Source organism: Dendrobates tinctorius, unplaced genomic scaffold (genome assembly GCF_039654945.1).
Source record: "Dendrobates tinctorius isolate UK_male_01 unplaced genomic scaffold, ASM3965494v1 ptg000092l, whole genome shotgun sequence".
NCBI classification, from domain to species: domain Eukaryota; kingdom Metazoa; phylum Chordata; class Amphibia; order Anura; family Dendrobatidae; genus Dendrobates; species Dendrobates tinctorius.
Window position 1 is genome coordinate 6,413,576 of NW_027361760.1, and position 19,707 is coordinate 6,433,282.

Sequence of the window (19,707 nt, forward strand, 5' to 3'; positions counted from 1 at the left end):
TACACTAAAGGTACTGTCACACTTAGCGATGTACCAGCGATCCCGACCAGCGATATGACGCGGTCAGGATCGCTGGTACATCGCTAAGTGGTCGCTAGTGAGCTGCCACACAGGCAGATCTCACTAGCGACATCGCTGGGGACGGGGATCGCTACTTACCTGTCACCCCAGGCGATCCTGCGTCCTCCCGCCCGGCTCCACGCGTCGCTCGTCGTCACAGCAGGAAGTGCCGCAGGAAGCTGACGACGAGAAACAGTCCTGGACGTTCTCGCGCGATCAACGATAAGCAGCGGGGGAGCCGGTCGTAGGTAAGTATCAGACACAGCGATATCGCTAGCAATACCGCTATAATGTTACAAGTTATAGCGATATTGCTAGCGATATCGCTTAGTGTGACATGCCCTTAAGCGACGCTCCAGCGATCCCGACAATGATACGACCTGGTAAGGATCGCTGGTACGTCGCTACATGGTCGCTAGTAAGCTGTCAAACAGGCAGATCTATTCAGCGACACAGCAACGATACGGTGATCCGTATAACGACCTCGGCGGTCGTTGGGACCTTGTCACACAGCAGTTATTCTGACGACTCACGCCTGCGTCCCTGAGTTCTGCGTCGTCAACGAGGTCACTCGTCGGTGTCAAACACAGCGATGCATGCTGGCCAGCAGGATGCCAATGATAAAAAAAATGGCCCAGGACATTCGAGCACGGTCAGCGATATCCAGCGGGGGGGGGGGGGCGGTCGCCGCTATGTGTCACACGAAGCGAGATCGCTGGCAAGATCGCTGTTGCGTCACAAAACCTGTGACGTTTCAGCGATCTTGCTAACGATCTCTTTATGTGAGATGGGGCCCTAAGAAATTGCTCTCAAGTTTATTTGTCAATTCCAGATTATTCAGCAAATCAATCCAGTCACTTTCCGTCTGAAGTTACTGCCCACATTAAAAATTCCAAATGCTTTTTATTTCTCTTTTCTACGTATTCTGGTCCTCAATATATTCTCTCCTACCATCAAGAAAGCTACTGCTTCTACTTTTGATCATGACATGGGCAATGAGATCAGCTAAATTCTTGTCAGTAAGATGGCCCATGGGAATCTCATCTATTTGAGGGACTGAAAGGGATACGGTCCCAAAAATAGATGCTGGGTCATTAAAAATTATATTAATGCTCCAATATTTCTCAAGAGATTTCATGTCAAGCATCTTTTTTATTATGTTAGACTCTTTTGTTATTGACCGGGCCTAGCTCATAAGAATGATTTTGAGAAAGGTCAGGAATCAGCCCAGAACTACATGGGAGGATCTTATTACTGACCTGAAGAGAGCTGTGACCACATTCTCAAACATTACCATTGGTAACACACTACACCTTCATGGATTAAAATCCTGCAGGGCACGTAAGGTTTCCCTACTCATGCCAGTACATGTCCGTTTGAAGTTTGCCAATGACCATATGGATGATCCAAAGGAGGCATGGGAGAAGGTCATGTGGTCAGATGAGACCAAACTAGAACTTTTTGGTATTAACTCCACTCGCCATATTTGGAGAAAGAAAGAGGATGAGTACAACCTCAAGAACACAGTCCCAACCATGAAGCATTATTGGGGAAACATCATACTTTGGGGGTGCTTTTCTGCAAAGGGGACAGGACGACTGCACCGTATCAAAGGGAAGATGGATGGGTTCATGCATTGAGAGATTTTGGCCAACAACCTCCTTCCCTCAGTAAGAGCATTGAAGATTGGTGGTGTCTGGGTCTTCCGACATAGCAATGACCCAAAACACATAGCCAGGGCATCTAAGGAGTGGCTCCATAAGAAGCATTTCAAGGTCCTGGAAAATCTTTGGAGGAAGCTAGAACTCACTGTTGCCCAGCGACAGCACTGAAACCTAAAAGGTCTGGAGAAGAACTGTATGGAGGAGTGGGAAAAATCCCTGCTGCAGTGTGTGCAAACGTGGTCAAGAATTACAGGAAACGTCTGACATCTGTAATTGCAAACAAGGGTTTCTGTACCAAATATTGAGTTCAGTTTTTCTATTGTATTAAATACTTATTTCAAGGGAAAAAAAAGCAAGTTATGTAAAATTTATACAATTTGATTTTCTGGATTGTTTTTCAAGATTTTGTCTCACAGTTGAAGTATACCTACGATAAAAATTACAGACCTTACCATTCTTTGTAGGTAGGAAACCTTGCAAAATCAGCAGTGTATAAAATACTTATTTTCCCCACTTGTAGTTATTATTTTTATTGTTGTTCTATCTTGTAGCAATCCAAAGTGCCATTTGTTGAAAAAAATAACATTTGAAGCCACATGCAACTTAGCCTAGACATGCACTGCAGGCGGTTGGAAGTGGACATGGTCTAGAGATATTTTGTCACATTTGGAATGAAGTACATCAGGAAGGCTTCTGCAGCCAGATATATGAGATGAGGAGGTGGAGATGGTGGGCATGATCGAGGTCCTGAGACATGCACAGAAATGTTCTTTAATATTATAATATTGGATCAAAGAACAGGAGTTGATTAAAGGGTAGTTCGGTCTCCAGCATTTAATAATAATAATCTTTATTTTTATATAGCGCTAACATATTCCGCAGCGCTTTACAGTTTGCACACATTTTCATCACTGTCCCCGATGGGGGCTCACAATCTAAATTCCCTATCAGTATGTCTTTGAAGTGTGGGAGGAAACCGGAGTACCCGGAGGAAACCCACGCAAACACGGAGAGAACATACAAACTCCTTGCAGATGTTGTCCTTGGTGGGATTCGAACCCAGGACCCCAGCGCTGCAAGGCTGCAGCGCTAACCACTGAGCCACCGTGCTGCCCTCATATTTGGAAGCATTTATGACATATACATAGGGTATGCCATAAATGTATAATAGATGCGGGTTGCACCAATGGGATCTGCCTCTAACGGGGCACTGCTGTCAGTGGAGAGCTCACACTAATTTGTATTTCTACTGACTGCTCCTCACGATGGGCACAGTTCTTTGCATACAGCTCTGTCAAAAATTAAGAGACCACTGCAAAATTTTCATTTTGTTTGATTCTCTTTATAGGTATATTTTTGAATAAAATGTAAATTGCTCTTTTATTCTATAAACTAATGACAAAATGTCTTCAAAGCACTAAATTTTGTATTTATTTTCAGACAATGAGATATGGTCAAAATAACAAAAAAATGCAGTGCTTGCAGACCTCAAATAATGCTAAGAAAACAAGTTCATAATCATTTAGAAACAACAATACTAATGTTTTTACTCAGGAAGAGTTCAGAAATCAATAGGAAGGAAAAATAGGAAGCATTTAAGGAAACCAGGATGGGTGAACACAGAACTTAAGCACATGCTAAAAAGGAAGAAAAAAATGTTTATAAAATGGAAAGAGGGAGGCATATCTAAAGAAGAATATAATGCTGTCTGCAGAACCTGCAGGGCACAAATCAGATTATCTAAAGCTGACAATGAATTGAGGCTTGCAAGAGATGTCAAAAGCAATAATAAAGGATTTTGGGGATATGTCAAAAGTAAAAGAAAAGTCAAAGATGCTATAGGATTTTTACAGGATGAAAATGATGAAATGGTAAGACAGGATGTTGAGAAGGCTGAACTTTTAAATTCCTATTTTGCATCTGTTTTCTCTCAGAAAGGAAATGTAACACCAACTGTTATTCACTGTCCTATTAAGGGAATAGAAGAATCCAGGATATCTATAAACAGAAAGATAGTGAGGAAACACTTAGCTAACCTAAATGAATTCAAGTCTCCAGGTCCAGATGAATTACACCCCAGAGTACTGAAGGAGATAGCAGAAGAAATTTTTGAACCCCTCTCCATAATCTTTGAAAATTCTTGGAGAACAGGAGAAGTGCCAGAAGACTGGAGAAGAGCAAATGTTGTTCCTATCTTCAAAAAGGGGAAGAAGGTGAACCCAGGCAACTATAGGCCGGTGAGTCTGACTTCTATACCAGGAAAGATCTTTGAACAAATTATTAAACAACATGTATGTCAATACCTGGATAAGAATGAAGTGATTAAACAGAGTCAGCATGGGTTTGTAACTAATAAGTCATGTCAGACTAACTTAATTTCCTTCTATGACGGTATCACTGATTGGGTGGATCAAGGAAATGCTGTAGATATAGTATATCTTGACTTCAGCAAAGCATTTGACAAAGTCTCTCATACAATCCTTATTGAAAAAATGACTAAGTATGGAATGGACAAGGCAACTGTTAGGTGGATTCATAACTGGCTTAGTGATCGGACCCAAAGAGTGGTCGTAAATGGTTGAACATCCAGTTGGAAGAATGTCTCAAGTGGGGTACCACAGGGCTCTGTCCTGGGCCCTGTATTGTTCAACATCTTTATCAACGATTTAGATGAAGGAATTGAGGGTAAACTGATTAAATTTGCTGATGACACAAAGCTAGGAGGGATAGCTAATACTAGAGAAGAGAGAGAGAGGATTCAAAAAGATTTAAATAAACTGGAGAAGTGGGCAGCAACTAACAGAATGGTTTTTAACAGGGAGAAATGCAAAGTACTACATCTGGGCAATAAAAATGAAAAAAGCATATATAGAATGGGAGGAATAGGGCTAAGTGACAGCACATGTGAAAAAGACTTGGGTATACTAATAGATCACAGACTGAATATGAGTCAACAGTGTGATGCAGCAGCAAAAAAGGCAAATGCAATTCTAGGATGTATTAACAGAAGCATACAGTCTAGATCACGTGAAGTCATTATTTCCCTCTACTCCTCTTTGGTCAGACCTCATCTGGAATATTGTGTCCAGTTTTGGGCACCACATTTTAAAAGAGACATCAACAAACTGGAGCAAGTTCAGAAAAGAGTGACCAGAATGGTGACCGGTCTGCAAACCCTGTCTTATGAGGAAAGGTTGCAGGATTTGGGAATGTTTAGTTTGCAAAAGAGAAGACTGAGAGGAGACTTAATAGCTGTCTACAAATATCTAAAGGGCTGTCACATTGTAGAAGGATCAACTTTATTCTCATTTGCACAAGGAAAGACTAGAAGCAATGGGATGAAACTGAATGGGAGGAGACACAGATTAGATATTAGAAAAAACTTTTTGACAGTTAGAGTGATCAATGAGTGGAACAGGCTGCCACGAGAAGTTGTGAGTTCTCCTTCAATGGAAGTCTTCAAACAGAGGCTGGACAGACATCTGACTGGGATGATTTAGCGAATCCTGCTTTGAGCAGGGGGTTGGACCAGATGGCCCAGGAGGTCCCTTCCAACTCTACGATTCTATGATTCTATGATTCTAATATTTTGTGGAATAACCATGCTTTTTAATCACAGCTTTCATGCATCTTGGCATGCTTTCCACCAGTCTTTCACACTGCTTTTGGGTGACCTTATGCCACTTCTGGTACAAAAATTAAGCACTTTTGTTTGATGGCTTGTGACTATCCATCTTCCTCTTGATTACATTCCAGAGGTTTTTAATGGGGTTCAGGTCTGGAGCTTGGGCTGGCCATGGCAGGGGTTTGATGTGTTGGTCCTTCATCCACACATTAATTGACCTAGCTGTGTGGCATGGAGCATTGTCATGCTGGAAAAACCAGTCCTCAAAGTTGGGGAACATTGCCTGACCAGAAGGAATCAACTGTTTTTCCAGGATAACCTTGTACACGGCTTGATTCATACGTCCTTCGCAAAGATTAACCTGCCCAATTCCAGCCTTGCTGAAGCATCCCCAGATCATCACTGATCCTCCACCAAATTTCACAGTGGGTGCAAGACACTGTGGCTTGTACACCTCCGCAGGTCTCCGTCTAACCATTAGATGATGAGGTGTTGGACAAAGCTGAAAATTAGACTCATCACAGAAGATTACCTTACTCTAGTCCTCTATGGTCCAATCCATATGGTCTTTGGCAAACTTCAGCCTGGCTCTCCTTTGCTTCTCACTGATGAAAGGCTTTTTCTAGCTTTACATGACCTGAGCCCTGCCTCTAGGTCCCTGTTATGAGCTGTTCTTGCCGTGCACTTCACCCCAGCTGCCATTTGCCATTCCTTTTGTATGTCACTTGATGTCATCCTGCGGTTGCTGAGTGACGTTCGAATAAGATGACGGTCATCTCGGTCAGTGGAGAGTCGTTTTCGCTCTCTGCCAGTCTATAGCTTTGTTGTCCCCAATATCTGCTGCTTGACCTTGTTGTACTGGACTGCTGTCTTAGAAATTTTAAGGATGGAGGCAACATGATGCTCACTGTATCACTATGCTTATGCTAGTAAAGCCAGAATTGAGCCCTTCTTTTCCTCACTCAAGACTTTTCTTTTCAACTCCTTTAGCATGGTTAAAAGTTATTTTTTCATTCCTATTACTTTTGGGATATTACTAGCACTTATTTTGCCATCCAGCTTGTCTTATTGCAAGAGGATTTTGAACACCACAGCAAATAAGATTTGGTTTGGGTGATCACCTAATCAGAAGCACATTTAGTAGGATGAGGTGCACTCTGGTTGGAATTCAGCTGACGCTGGAATGGAATGGCTGTCAGACATGTAGAGAAGCTGATTTTTACAAAACTGTGCAGTGGTCTCTTAATTTTTGCCAGCTGTGTATGCCTGTGGATGCTGTGAACACGCCATAAATGTGCAAGATCAGATAACCACTTTAAAGTATATAAATTGCTACAATTTTTTTTCATGCATTTTTTTATTCATTCAAAGAGAGTGTTTCATTAGAAAATAATTTACATTTTAAATACAGTTCTTAGGTTACACACATTTTCAAGAAATGTTGGTAATTTTGAACGCTTTTCAACCAGCGTTTTCCAAACTGACCGTTAAGTTAAATAATCGACTGTTCGATAAACATGCTTTTCATTGTCATCCAGGATTACAATGAAAGGTAACACCTATATACAGAAACCACTTGACCCCACCAATGACAATAGATGATGGTCACAGCTCATCTTCTCCTCCTTCCTGAACAGTGATCTCCACATGGCTGGCAGAGCACACCCACAACAAATATCTCTAAATGCTGTTAACTTCAACTCATGCAAGATGTCTGCACTCAAAATAATGCACAGAAAACACATGAAAGAGAATCTACAATCAGAAAAGATAACTTTTAAATAGATTAGAAAAAATATCTTTCACTGTGTGTTTTTAATCACCGTAGTTAAACATGTAGGTGATATATTTCCATATACTCGATGTCAATAAACTATGGTAATCTAATCATTTTTGTATGGATTGTCAATTTGTAGATTTCATTTATTACAAGGTTTTTTTTATTTACCAAAATTAAATTAAAATTTGTACAAATAAAATGAACTCAATATTAACTCATCTGCAATCCCTAGATAATTATACAAAATAACAATTAGATTTTATTAAAAGATGACTTGTTTTATTAATCTAAACTGAGTACCTCCTGCAGTAGATGCTTCTCCACTGTTTCTGGAACAGTTTTTCTACCCCTTCTGTGCCTCTTCGCTCCAGAATTATGCCCCCTGATAATAAAGATAGAAATTTTCCCTTTACCAACTGGGCATGTACCACTGAACTTCCTTGTGGAGACAGCCATGTTTTGATTGGCCATCGTGAAAAGGAGAAACAGCAAATGCCCACGGTTATTACCAGCGGCAAAACTCTGGAATAGAGGGACACAGGAAAAAAAGAAAAGGAGCTCTATAACCAGTGCAGCAGCGGCAATTGGATGACGTACTCAGTTTAAATATTTAAAAAATCCAGTAAAAGGTACTCTTTGAACCAAAAGTAAAGGTAAGAAAAGCAAAATAATGTATGTGAATACCTATTTAAAGGGAATCTGTCAACAGGTTTACGCTGTCGCCTCATTGGGGGACACAGAACCATGGGTGTTATGCTGCTGTCCGCTAGGAGGCGACACTATCCATAATCTGAAAAAGATTAACTATGGCTCCTCCTCTGCAGTATACACCCCTGGATGGCATCAGCCTTCTCCAGTTTTTGCTTAGTGTCGCAAGGAGTCACACCTTTTTTTCTTCCGTTTTTTCCTTTTTCGTCCGGAATACAGAGGAAGAAAAGTGGGTCTCCAGCGAAACTCCCGGCATGACTCCTTCCTTGGCCCCCATTTTTAGGGGTGCCCAGTTGAAGTGGAGATGGCTATTCCCCATGTCGCTCCTTCCCCAGTCCCTCGGGTACTGGTCCGAAGTTGAGACCCCCTCCTTCCCCAACCCCTTTGGGGTCTGGGTTGAGGTCGAGGCGAGGATGAAGACCCCCTGGTGGTGACAGACGCACCCTCCCTAATCCCCCTCAGGGGGCATTAGGTTGAGACACCTCAGGTAGGGTCGGTGAATAGGTAGCACTCTGCACCAGGGACCCCAGACCAGCTGTGGGATCCTGCTGGGGCCGGGGGAGGGTGCAGGCAGACATGGCACAGCAGAAACAGGGCTTTCTGCGCTCTTGTCTCTGCAGCAGCAGCAGCGGCTCCATAGCGATTCAGAGGGACCGAAACAGGAACCTCTACCCCTGCTGTCCCCACCGCTAGCCAGTTGCCCATTCCGGGGGGGCCTGGTGCAGATCTGACCGCCTCCCGGACTACTGCGCCACCCTGGAGCCCTCCTGGGCATCAGACCTCTACTTGAGACCGCGGCTTCGGCCTAGCTGAAGCCGCCGCCTTTTCTCCGCCCCCCGGCCCGCCCCCCGGATGACTAAGATGACACTCTATAGTGTCATAGAAGGGGCGGTTCAAGGCAGAAAGGGCGCGTTTCTACATAGCCCAGCGCGCCCTTTTCAGCTCTCCGCCCCCTCCTTCCTCTCCTCAGCGTCCCGGTGGCCATTTTTTTTGGCTGCAGAATACCTGACAACGGATGCCTCCAGCAAGAAGGAGAACCACAGCAGTCTCCGGGGGGGGCACAGAACTGTGATTTGTCGGCGCTGGACCTAGGGACACACTGGTGGGGTAAGATCACAGCTGGGTTCTCTTTACTCAGCTGTGAATCCATACTACCTATAAGGCTCTCTGTGGGTTCCCTCTGCGTAGCCACCCCTGTAGGATCTCTGATTGCCAGTCTCTGTGCACTATGCCGGGCTCAAGAAAGAGAACCAGGCAGGAATGTTTCTGTGCATTCTGCACAGCCTGCAAAACCATGCTCCCCAGTGGCAGCACGTATCTGCACTGCCAGGATTGCAACCAGAACTCTGGGTCAGAACCCTAGGGAGTCCCTACCAACGCTTCAGGGTCGGATACCACACCGGAATGGGCTACTCAGATGTCGCAGTCTATGACAGTCCATAGATAACCTAACCGCTACATTGCTGCAAGCTCTGCAGGGTCGTGTCCCGGCTATGAACGTTACCCAGCAAACGGACAGCTTGTCTCAGGAACATGCTGTTTCCGACACTCACAGACGTAAGCGGACCCACAGGTCGCGATCACCTCAGTCGTCCTATAGCACACGGTCATCCCCCCCATGGAGAGACACCGTTATTCTAGGTCTCCTAGGCAGTCCCCTATCAGAGACAGACAATGCAGTTCACCAAAGAGATCCCCTACCACAGAAGACCTCCGCCCCAGATCGCCCACCAGGGAACACCTTAGCGATACACAGGATTCGGAAGGCATCTGTGACTCAGACAACGAAACGGAGAGGTCCGCGGTACCTTGTCCCCCTAGCAATACAGCGCTAGTTGAGGACATAATCTCTGCCATCCATCGGGTGCTGGAAATTTCAGATCCAGCCCCGGAAGCCCCAGAACATAAGATTTGCTTTGAAAGTGTTCTGAAACCGCCTAAGGTTTTCCTTAATCACCATGAGTTTCAAACGATACTTACTAAGCAGTTTTCGCAGCCTGAGAAAAAATTTGCCAATCGCAAATATTTGGAAGCAAAGTACCCCTTTTCACAGAAGGACACCAAACAGTGGACAGACCCACCCGAAGTGGACCCCCCGGTATCTAGACTAGCAGCACAGACCCTACTCTCACTGCCAGATAGTTCAACCCTCAGGGACGCAGCAGACTGGCAAGTAGAACGCATGGCTCGTTCCATTTTCAAAGTGGCAGGGGCCTCCCTGGCCCCTGCGTTCGCTTCAGTTTGGGCGGTCAAGGCCATCCTGGCTTGGGCCAAAAAACTGCAGGAGGGTTTTCAAGCTTCAAATACCGGGCTCTCGGACCAAGCGGTTCAAATAGCAGTGGTAGCAGACTACATGCTTCATGCAGCCCTAGACTCAGCAAAAGGTCTAGCGGGGATAGCGGCAAACGCCATTACGATTCGGCGTATCCTCTGCGAGAATGGAAAGCGGATGCGGCCTCAAAGAAGTCCCTCACGCATCTTCCGTACCTTAGTGGAAGGCTTTTCGGCGAAAAGTTGGACACAATGATATCCAATGCCACTGGGGGTTAGAGTACCTCTCTCCCTCAACTGAAACCTAAACGCACGTTTAAACGGAGAAACCAAACACGATTCCGATCCTTTCGGAACTCTTCGGGCTGGTCCGACTCGCGCCCAGTGCAAAATCGTAACCGCTCTCCACGCAGGGACAACCCACGGACGGCGCAGAGACCGGACAGGACTTGGCAGTCGAAAGCAGGCCAAGCGAAACCCAAGGGAGGAAAACCTCAGAACTTCGCTTCATCATGACTCACGAACTGCGGAAGACACCCCACCAGTAGGCGAGCGACTTCTACTCTTTCAGCAAGTCTGGCTGCCTATTACAGAAGACAGGTGGGTCAGGGAAATAGTGTCTCTCGGATACAAGATAGAGTTCACTTCCACTCCACCGAACCGGTTCTTCCTCTCTATTCCACCAACACCTTCAGACAAGGCTCGTGCCTTCCACCAAGCGGTCTCCTCTCTCCTTCAAGCAGGAGTCGTAGTACCGCTTCCCTCGAACGAAAGATTCCTAGGGTTCTACTCCAATCTATTTGTAGTTCCCAAAAAAGGAGGCAGTGTCCGGTCCATACTAGACGTAAAACAGCTCAACAAATATGTACGGGTCCGTCATTTCCGTATTGAGTCCCTCCAGTCCATCATAACATCCATGGAGCAGGGAGAATACCTTGCCTCCATAGACATACAAGACGCATATCTGCACATATCAATTGCTCCCACCCATCAACGGTTTCTCAGGTTCGCGATCAACCAAAACCACTACCAGTTTGTCGCTCTCCCGTTCGGACTCGCCACAGCTCCAAGAACGTTTACCAAGGTCATGGCAGCCACCATGGACGTTCTACACTCCAGGAGGCATTCTAGTCGTTTCGTACCTGGACGACCTTCTCATCCAGTCTTCCACCTTCAAGGACTGCGAGGTCAGTGTCGCAATCACAATAGACACACTGAGTCGTCTGGGATGGTTAGTCAACCTACAAAAATCATCGACTACCCCGAGTCAGACCCTAACCTTCCTGGGGATGTTATTCGACACCTCCAGGGGTCTGGTGCTCCTTCCCAAGGACAAAACACTGGCCCTCCATCTGGGAGTTCGCATACTCCTCCGCAATCCTCCCTGATCTCTCCGGTTTGCCATGAGAGTCCTCGGCAGGATGGCAGCAGCAATGGAGGCAGTGCCATTTGCCCAGTTTCACCTCAGGCCTCTTCAACTAGTCATCCTCATATCTTGGAACAATAACCCCTTCTCCCTCGACAGGGAGTTCCAGTTGACATCGTCAACCAGGAGGTCCCTACATTGGTGGCTCAGGCCAACTTCGCTGGCAAGAAGAAAACCCTTCCTTTCTCTCAGGTCAATGAAAGGTCCTGACCACCGATGCAAGCCTGACAGGTTGGGGTGCGGTGCACCTACATCACAGGGCACAAGGCAAGTGGTCACCAATGGAAGGGACCTTGCCCATCAATATCCTGGAAATCCAGGCCATCTTCCTGGCACTGAGAACCTTTCATCACTTGCTTGCAGCCTCTCACATACGGATACAGTCGGACAATGCCACGGCGGTGGCATATGTGAATCACCAAGGCGGGACCCGTAGCTCCCAGGCGATGAGAGAAGTGGCACATATCCTCCACTGGGCGGAAGACACAAGGTCGGTACTCTGCGGTCCACATTCCGGGTGTGGAAAACTGGGAAGCCGACTTCCTCAGCAGGCAGGGAATGGACTCGGGGGAGTGGTCTCTCCACCCCGAAATTTTTCACCAGATCTGTCAACGCTGGGGAACCCCAGATATGGACCTAATGGCATCCCATCTCAATGCCAAGGTCTCCAATTTTCATGGCCAGGACACACGACCTGCGGTCGCTCGGAACGGATGCCCTGGTCCAGAACTGGAATCAGTTACAGCTCCTGTACATTTTTCCACCCCTCCCCCTGATCTCCAGGGTCATGAGGAAGATCAAACAAGAGGGAGTTCCAACCATCCTCATCGCGCCGCACTGGCCCAGATGTACATGGTACGCCAACATCGTATAACTTACAGCAGACGCCCCCTGGCGTCTCCCCGACCGTCACGACCTTCTGTCACAAGGTCCATTCTACCATCAGAATTCAGGGGCTCTCAATTTGATGGCATGGCCCTTGAAACCTGGATTCTAACCCAGGCAGGGTTCTCACAGGATGTCATTGCGACCATGATCAGGGCAAGGAAGCCAGCCTTCACCAAGATTTATTATCGTACCTGGAGAGCTTTCTTTTCCTGGTGCGAATCTCACGGACAGGTCCCACTCCCTTATTCCCTCCCGAAGGTACTAGGTTTCCTTCAATCGGGCCTAGACGCCAAGCTATCCCTAGGCTCGCTTAAGAGTCAGGTGTCAGCGCTTTCAGTCCTTTTTCAAAGGCGCATTGCTACCAAACCGCAAGTAAAGACTTTTCTCCAGGGAGTTTCCCGATTGGTTCCCCCCTACAGATGTCCACTGGAAACGTGGGACCTCAACCTGGTCCTGACAGCATTGCAGGGACCACCCTTCGAACCCCTTAAAGAAGTCCCACTCTGCATTCTGTCACAGAAAGTGGTTTTTCTAGTGGCAATCACCTCGCTACGCAGAGTGTCTGAATTGTCAGCACTTTCTGCAGACGGCCTTTCCTAGCTTTTCACCAGGACAAGGTGGTTCTCCTTCCGAAGGTTGTGTCCACCTTTCACCTCAATGAGGAAATCTCACTGCCATCCCTTTGTCCGGTTCATAGAGTGGAGAAGGTTCTGCATACGCTTGACCTTGTCAGAGCATTGCGGATTTACATGTCCAGGACTGCACCCTTCCGGAAGTCTGATTCCCTCTTTATTCTTCCGGAAGGCGGTCGCAAGGGCCTGCCGGCTTCCAAGGCTACCCTTGCCAGGTGGATCAAGTCCACCATACATGAGGCCTACTGACTCAACAGTTCCCCTCTTCCGGCCGGTATCACGGCACACTCTACATGGGCAGTAGGGGCCTCCTGGGCCATTCGGCACCAGGCTTCGGCACAACAAGTGTGTAAGGCGGCCACTTGGACTAGCCTACACACGTTTACAAAACACTACAGTGTTCATACCCAGTCCTCAGCAGATGCGAGCCTGGGTAGACGGGTTCTGCTAGCACAATATTCGTCCATTGCTTCCCACCCAGGGACTGCTTTGGGACGTCCCAAGGTTCTGTGTCCCCCAATGAGGCGACAGAGTAAAGGAGATTTTTGTGTACTCACCGTAAATCTCTCTTAGCCTCTAATTGGGGGACACAGCTCCCACCCTGTTGCCCTTATGGGCCGTTGTTACGGTTGAGTTCTCATATTGTTCTTTGTGCTCATACATAGTAGCCTTCTTACAGGCATGGTTATATTGTTTTTGTTACGTTCCTCCTAATGCTTTTGCACAAAACTGGAGAAGGCTGACGCCGTCCAGGGGTGTATACTGCAGACGAGGAGCCATAGTTAATCTTTTTCAGATTATGCATAGTGTCGCCTAGTGGACAGCAGCATAACACCCATGGTTCTGTGTCCCCCAATTAGAGGTTAAGAGAAAGTGATTTTACGGTGAGTACACAAAAATTTCCTTTTTGCTACACTCTCTAACAGTAGAGTAATGAAGGGGCAGAGACCCTGATTCCAGCAATGCCACTTACTGGGCTGCTTGATAGAACAGTGATTGTATCTTCTGCAGATCTAGCAGTTCTCTGAATAATGAGCTCTGTATAACTCTGCCCACACCACTGGTTGGCAGCTTTCTGGCTATGCACAGTGTACACATGAAGTTGCCTATCAGTGGTGGGGGTGGGGGTCATACAGAGCTCTTGACTACCTGGCAGCAGGTTTACTAGTCATTTAGTGATAATATCCTGCTGATAAAACGGTGATTTTACCAAAACTACAGCAATAAGTCCAGTAAGTGACCCATCGCTGGAATCAGGATCAATGATTTTACCTTATGCTACTCTCAGGTTAGGTGGCAACAGATTTCCTTTAAAGAATCCAGTTAAATTCTAGAATCCAAGCAATGCTGAGCTAGTTAACAAACATCAATGGTTTAGTAGAAACTGGCATGGTAAACTGTGGGCAAGATTGTGCAAGTTAGATTCCAGCTCTCATTTTTCAGATGCCTTTTGTGTAAGGAAAGCAGCATCTGATTGGATGTTATGGGTGACTGTCCCCTGTTTATCTTGCTCCAGATTGATATATCTTCCCCACTGTTCTTAAGCAGCAGGCTATGATTTTGTGATGTATAAGTCATAGAAGTGCTACAAGTAGGTGAGCAGGGAAATGACGGGATGAGAAAAACATGAATGATGATGCTAGTAGTGACACATGATGCGCAACATATAACCATCTGTCCATAATTTTCTTTCCTTGTTTCATACCTCAGACCTTCTGTTTAAGTCATCTTGGTGTTAATGTTTGTTTTTGTCTCTTAAACCACCCTCACTGTCCTACTTTATACCATCCCTGTCCTCCCATCTGTCCCCTTGTGTCCCTAAATCATCCGCAGCTTGTCACATTCTGGAGTGCTGTGATGGCTTGGCTCAAAGTGTAATCAGCACTGTAGGACAAGCTTTTGAGTTGAGATTCAAACAGTTCCTGCACAGTCCCCCCAAAGTGACAGCGCCCCCTGACAGGTACGATGGAAACACAATTTAATCCACATTCTTTAGTCCATAGCTTCAATTCATATTCTGTTGAGAGATAAAATACATATTTGATCTAATGAAGAGTAGGTAAGGCTTGGCTAATGTAGATGTCATGTTTTTCCTATCTAATTGTTAAATGGTTTATCCTTGATTTTTTTTTTTACTAGTGGCCTAAAAACTCAAAGGCAGGGAGTTGCTAACTACCTATCTGTTCTTCCCGGCGCCAGAACAGAGTGGTCATTGACCGCTCCTGTTGGCGATTCAGCTGCTCTTCCAACACAGGGCGTGATTGGGGGCATCATGCTGATTGAAAACCGGCTCCCTATAGGTAGGCAGCATTTATTCATGTCCCATCAACAGAGCAGAGGGGGAGAGAAGCAGGAGCTCTATTGAGGTAATGTCAGCTGAAGGCGTTGAATCGCTGCCAGGAGTAGTTTGTGACTGCCATGTGCCTATGAAGATCGGCATCTGGCACAGCAAGCAGGTATGTAGCTACTACCTGCCTGTTAATTCTTAGTAAAAAAAGAAACCGTCTCGGACAATCCATTTAATTAACAAATTAGTTGTGACTTTTCCCTTACTTTAAACTTTCTTTAATGTTCCAGTTTCTTTATTTTATTTCTATTTAAAGTTATTTAATTCCTGATGCTACCCTGTGTATTTTTTTATACTGCTTCAGAGATATGAACCTTTTTTAGTGCAACCAATATGCTTATTTTTATTATCTTTACTAAGGAGGTAGAGGTCACAGGATTTTCTAGGCGAGTGTCTTTTCATAACTAAACACCTAAACTTGACCATATAATACATATGCCCTCCCAAAGGAATACAGAACCTACAAAGAACAGGGAGTATAACAAAAGTAAAATAGAAATCTTTATTGATGAAATTCAAACAAGATATAAAATGCATAAAAGGAGGATGTCAAACAGAAGGCTAGATTGGCATTGGGGCTACCTGTGCCTAAGTGACACCAGCTAATCAGGCAAAATTAGAACAATTTATATTGGCAAGTAAATACAAGTTATACTGTCAATATAATAATAAATCTGCAAAAGAACATAAGTAGTAAACTCTAAAGAAAAATCCAGAAGATGCATGCATCTTGTTTAGCAAAGGGATCCAATAACTTGTGTAAATAAATAATAGAATGAGCAAGGGTTAACAATTTTTAATGAGCAGGGAATACGCCACGCAGGGAGGTAATGGGTTAAACAGGGGAATAAACAGTCTAATTGCAAAAGAATATGCAGAGTTCAGGAACAATGAATCTGGTAACGGCAGTTCTTGTGAAACACTTGTGTCAGAAGTTCCCCAGACCGTGTCTCCTGCTGGGAAGTCAATGGCGCCGGCAACGTCGACGCAGTGTCTTTTCCAATGTGGTCCTGTGGGCATCAATGCCTCGTCTTCTGGTGGCAGCGGTCTGTCTCTGGTACCTTCCGCTGTGCCCCTAGTATATATACTGATGTGGCCAGAGTCTGACATGGCCTGGCAGATATGCCCTGGTGGATTGGGGCACGGTTGGCAGTACTGCACTCGATCTCTCTCTGGCAGCATGCACACAGTACTCACTTCCCCGGAATGTTCAACACCTCTCTCTGTGGTGACTAACGGGCATACTGCATGTCTCTCCTCATAGTCTCTGTCAGCGGAGGCGGGGAAGCTCGAGCGCGGGCCTGCACTATATTGATCCTCAATGGTCGGAGCATTAATTTCTCCCTGCTGCACGCTGTCTCTTCCCGCCAAGTCTCTAGGCCACGGGTCTGTCTGCTGCATTCCGTCGAGCGCCGGCGGTTCGGGTGTGGAGCGCGCTGCCTGCCCTGCTGCTTGCAAAATGATGGTATGGGCCTCTTTGCAGCTTCACGTGCTTTCTACCTCAACTTCCATCCTGGTTCTCTCTCTAAACAGGCCCCCCTCTTCCTGGATCCTAGGACTTGTCCGGTTCCCTATTCCTTCCCCCAGCAAAAAGGGGATGTAGCCTCATGAGTTCTGGACCTGACTCAATAAAGGTACTTACAGACTGGTCTTCTTCATTACACTCCCCCTCTCCTTTAGCTCGCCATTCCACGGGCGAGAACTCTTTGTGCTTCTTTATGTTCTTCGGAGGTGGGCCAGATGCCCACAATTTTCGCATCGATTTCTGCCCCTCTTGCACCACATTCTGCCAAATAAATTGTTCTGTGCATACTGCAGGGGCAAATCACTAACATGGTCACACGGAGTACCTTAAAGCTCCTCTTGACTGCTCATTAAGAGTACTCGGAACTTCAGGTTGAGCGGTAGTGTCAGGTTGGGTCGTAGAGGATGGGAGTACGTCCAGGTTCAACGGAGCAGCTATCTCTGGAGTTTCAGGCCTATGTACTTCCCTTGGACTAATGGGTGGAAAACTATCCACTTCAGAGAATGGGGCAAGGTTTTCTTCCTCATCACCATCGGGAACTGTGGGAGTGAGCGTTTCAGGGACACTTGACACTTTCTCCCCTCCTTCAGGTTGATCCTCATAGACGGGACTCTTGGATACAATTTGGCATTCCACCCGATTCACCTCCACGTGACAGAGCAGTGCAGACACCTCACTATAGACAGTCAACATCTTCTCCCTCTCCAAGTGGCATTTAACGTCGTGGCTCTGTCTGGCTCTGGGTGCGGCTGCCCTCCTCTCACCGTACCATTTCTTCCATGAGCAGTGCTTTGTCCAGTTGGCATGACCTTCGTAAGGATGAGCGAATCTTCGCCGTCAGCTGTCTCTTGTAGGGCAACTTCTTGACAGTTGTCCCATTCTTCAACACGTCCAGCACTTACTTCTGCGCCTGTTATGATTAGGTCACCGAGGAGGATAGCCGTGGGAATAAGCTAGGCAACCAGAAAGGTTGGTAACTTAGCGGATTGCAGAACCCTAAACCTAGCACAACTAGAATTAGCTGGGGGACGTATCTACGATGCCCTAGATGCCTCGGCACAGCCAAAGAGTTAACTAAGCCTAAAGCAAGAAAGGGGAAAGCTAAACTGCCCTGGAGTAGAACCCCAAAGGAATAGATAGGCCCCAAACATATATTGCCGGTGAGACAAGATGAGGTACAAACACAGGCAGAAAATACACTGTGTTCCAAATTATTATGCGAATTGGATTTAAGTGTCATAAAGATGTAATTTTTTGTTTTTCAAATAAACTCATAGATACTATTGTGTATCAGGACTCTTTGGATCACTGAAATCAATCTCAAACGCTTGTGATAATTAGTTTACCAGGTGAGCCCAATTAACGGAAAGCTACTTAAGAATGATGTTCCACATTATTAAGCAGGGCATAGGTTTCAAGGAATTTAGGAAAGAAAAATGATCTCTCTGCTGCTGAAAAACATCAAATAGTGCAATACCTTGGTCAAGAGATGAAAACATTAGATATTTCCCAAAAGCTTAAACGTGATCATCATACTGTTAAGAGATTTGTGGTTGATTCTGAGCACAGACATGTTTGTGCTGATAAAGGCAGAATGAGGAAGGTTTCTGCCAGGCAAGTTCATTGGATTAAGAGAGCAGCTGCTAAAAAGCCATTACAAACCAGCAAACAGATATTTAAAGCTGCTGGTGCCTCTGGTGTCCCTCGAACCTCAAGGTGTAGGATCCTTCAAAGGCATGCTGTGGTGCATAAGACTACCATTCAGCCACTCCTAAACAGTGTTCACAAGCAGAAATGGTTGCAGTGGGCCCAGACATACATGAAGACTAATTTTCAAACAAACAGTCTTGTTTACTGATGAGTGTCGAGCAACCCTGGATGGTCCAGATGGATGGAGTAGTGGATGGTTGGTGGATGGCCACTATGCCCCAACAAGGCTGCGACGTCAGTAAGGAGGTGGAGGAGTCATGTTTTGGGCCGGAATCATGGGGAAACAGCTGGTAGGGCTCTTTAAGGTTCCTGAATGTGTGAAAATGACCTCTGCAAAGTATATAGAGTTTCTGACTGACAGCTGTCTTCCATGGTATAAAAAGCAGAAATGTGCCTTCAGGAGCAAAATCCTCTTCATGTATGACAATGCACCATCTCATGCTGCAAAGAATAACTCTGAGTCATTGACTGTTATGGGCATAAAAGGAGATAAATTCATGGTTTGGCCACCATCTTTCCCTGACCTCAACCCTATAGAGAACCTTTGGAGTATCATCAAACAAAAGATCTATGAGGGTGGAAGGCAGTTCACATCAAAACAGCAGCTCTGGGAGGCTATTCTGACTTCATGCAAAGAAATACAAGCAGAAACTCTCCAAAAAACTCACAAGTTCAATGGATGCAAGAATTGTGAAGGTGATATCACAGAAGGGTTCCTATGTTAACATGTAACTTGGCCTGAATGTGACCTCCTAATGCTGCAAATTCCACAAATGAGCATTTTCAGTTCTTTAAAACATATCAAATGTTTTGAAATTCTACTGTGCATAATAATTTGGAACAGTGCAATTTGAGTTTTTAGTCATTTTGGAGATTATACTGTTATCATTGGGAGGTTTCTTCAATAAAATTTGATGTATACTCTAACGGGTGATGACTTTTATTAGACTGACTGTCATTTATACCGACTATTTAGGAAAATCAGAGAAAAATATAATTTGCATAATAATTTGGAACACAGTTTAGAGTGAGCAAATGATGGGGCCCAAACTGTCTAGATAGAACAGGAAA

The 19,707-nt window shown here is 45.6% G+C and overlaps 1 protein-coding gene across 1 annotated transcript in view; it reads left to right on the forward strand.

The window, feature by feature from the left end:
* The window catches only part of SHC2 (SHC adaptor protein 2), a 486,073-nt gene that overhangs the window by 228,887 nt on the left and 237,479 nt on the right, over positions 1 to 19,707 (forward strand). The window contains exon 7 of the mRNA XM_073586301.1: positions 14,888 to 15,014. Within this exon, the coding sequence (XP_073442402.1) occupies positions 14,888 to 15,014 (127 nt within the window). The remainder of the gene's footprint in view (positions 1 to 14,887; positions 15,015 to 19,707) is intronic.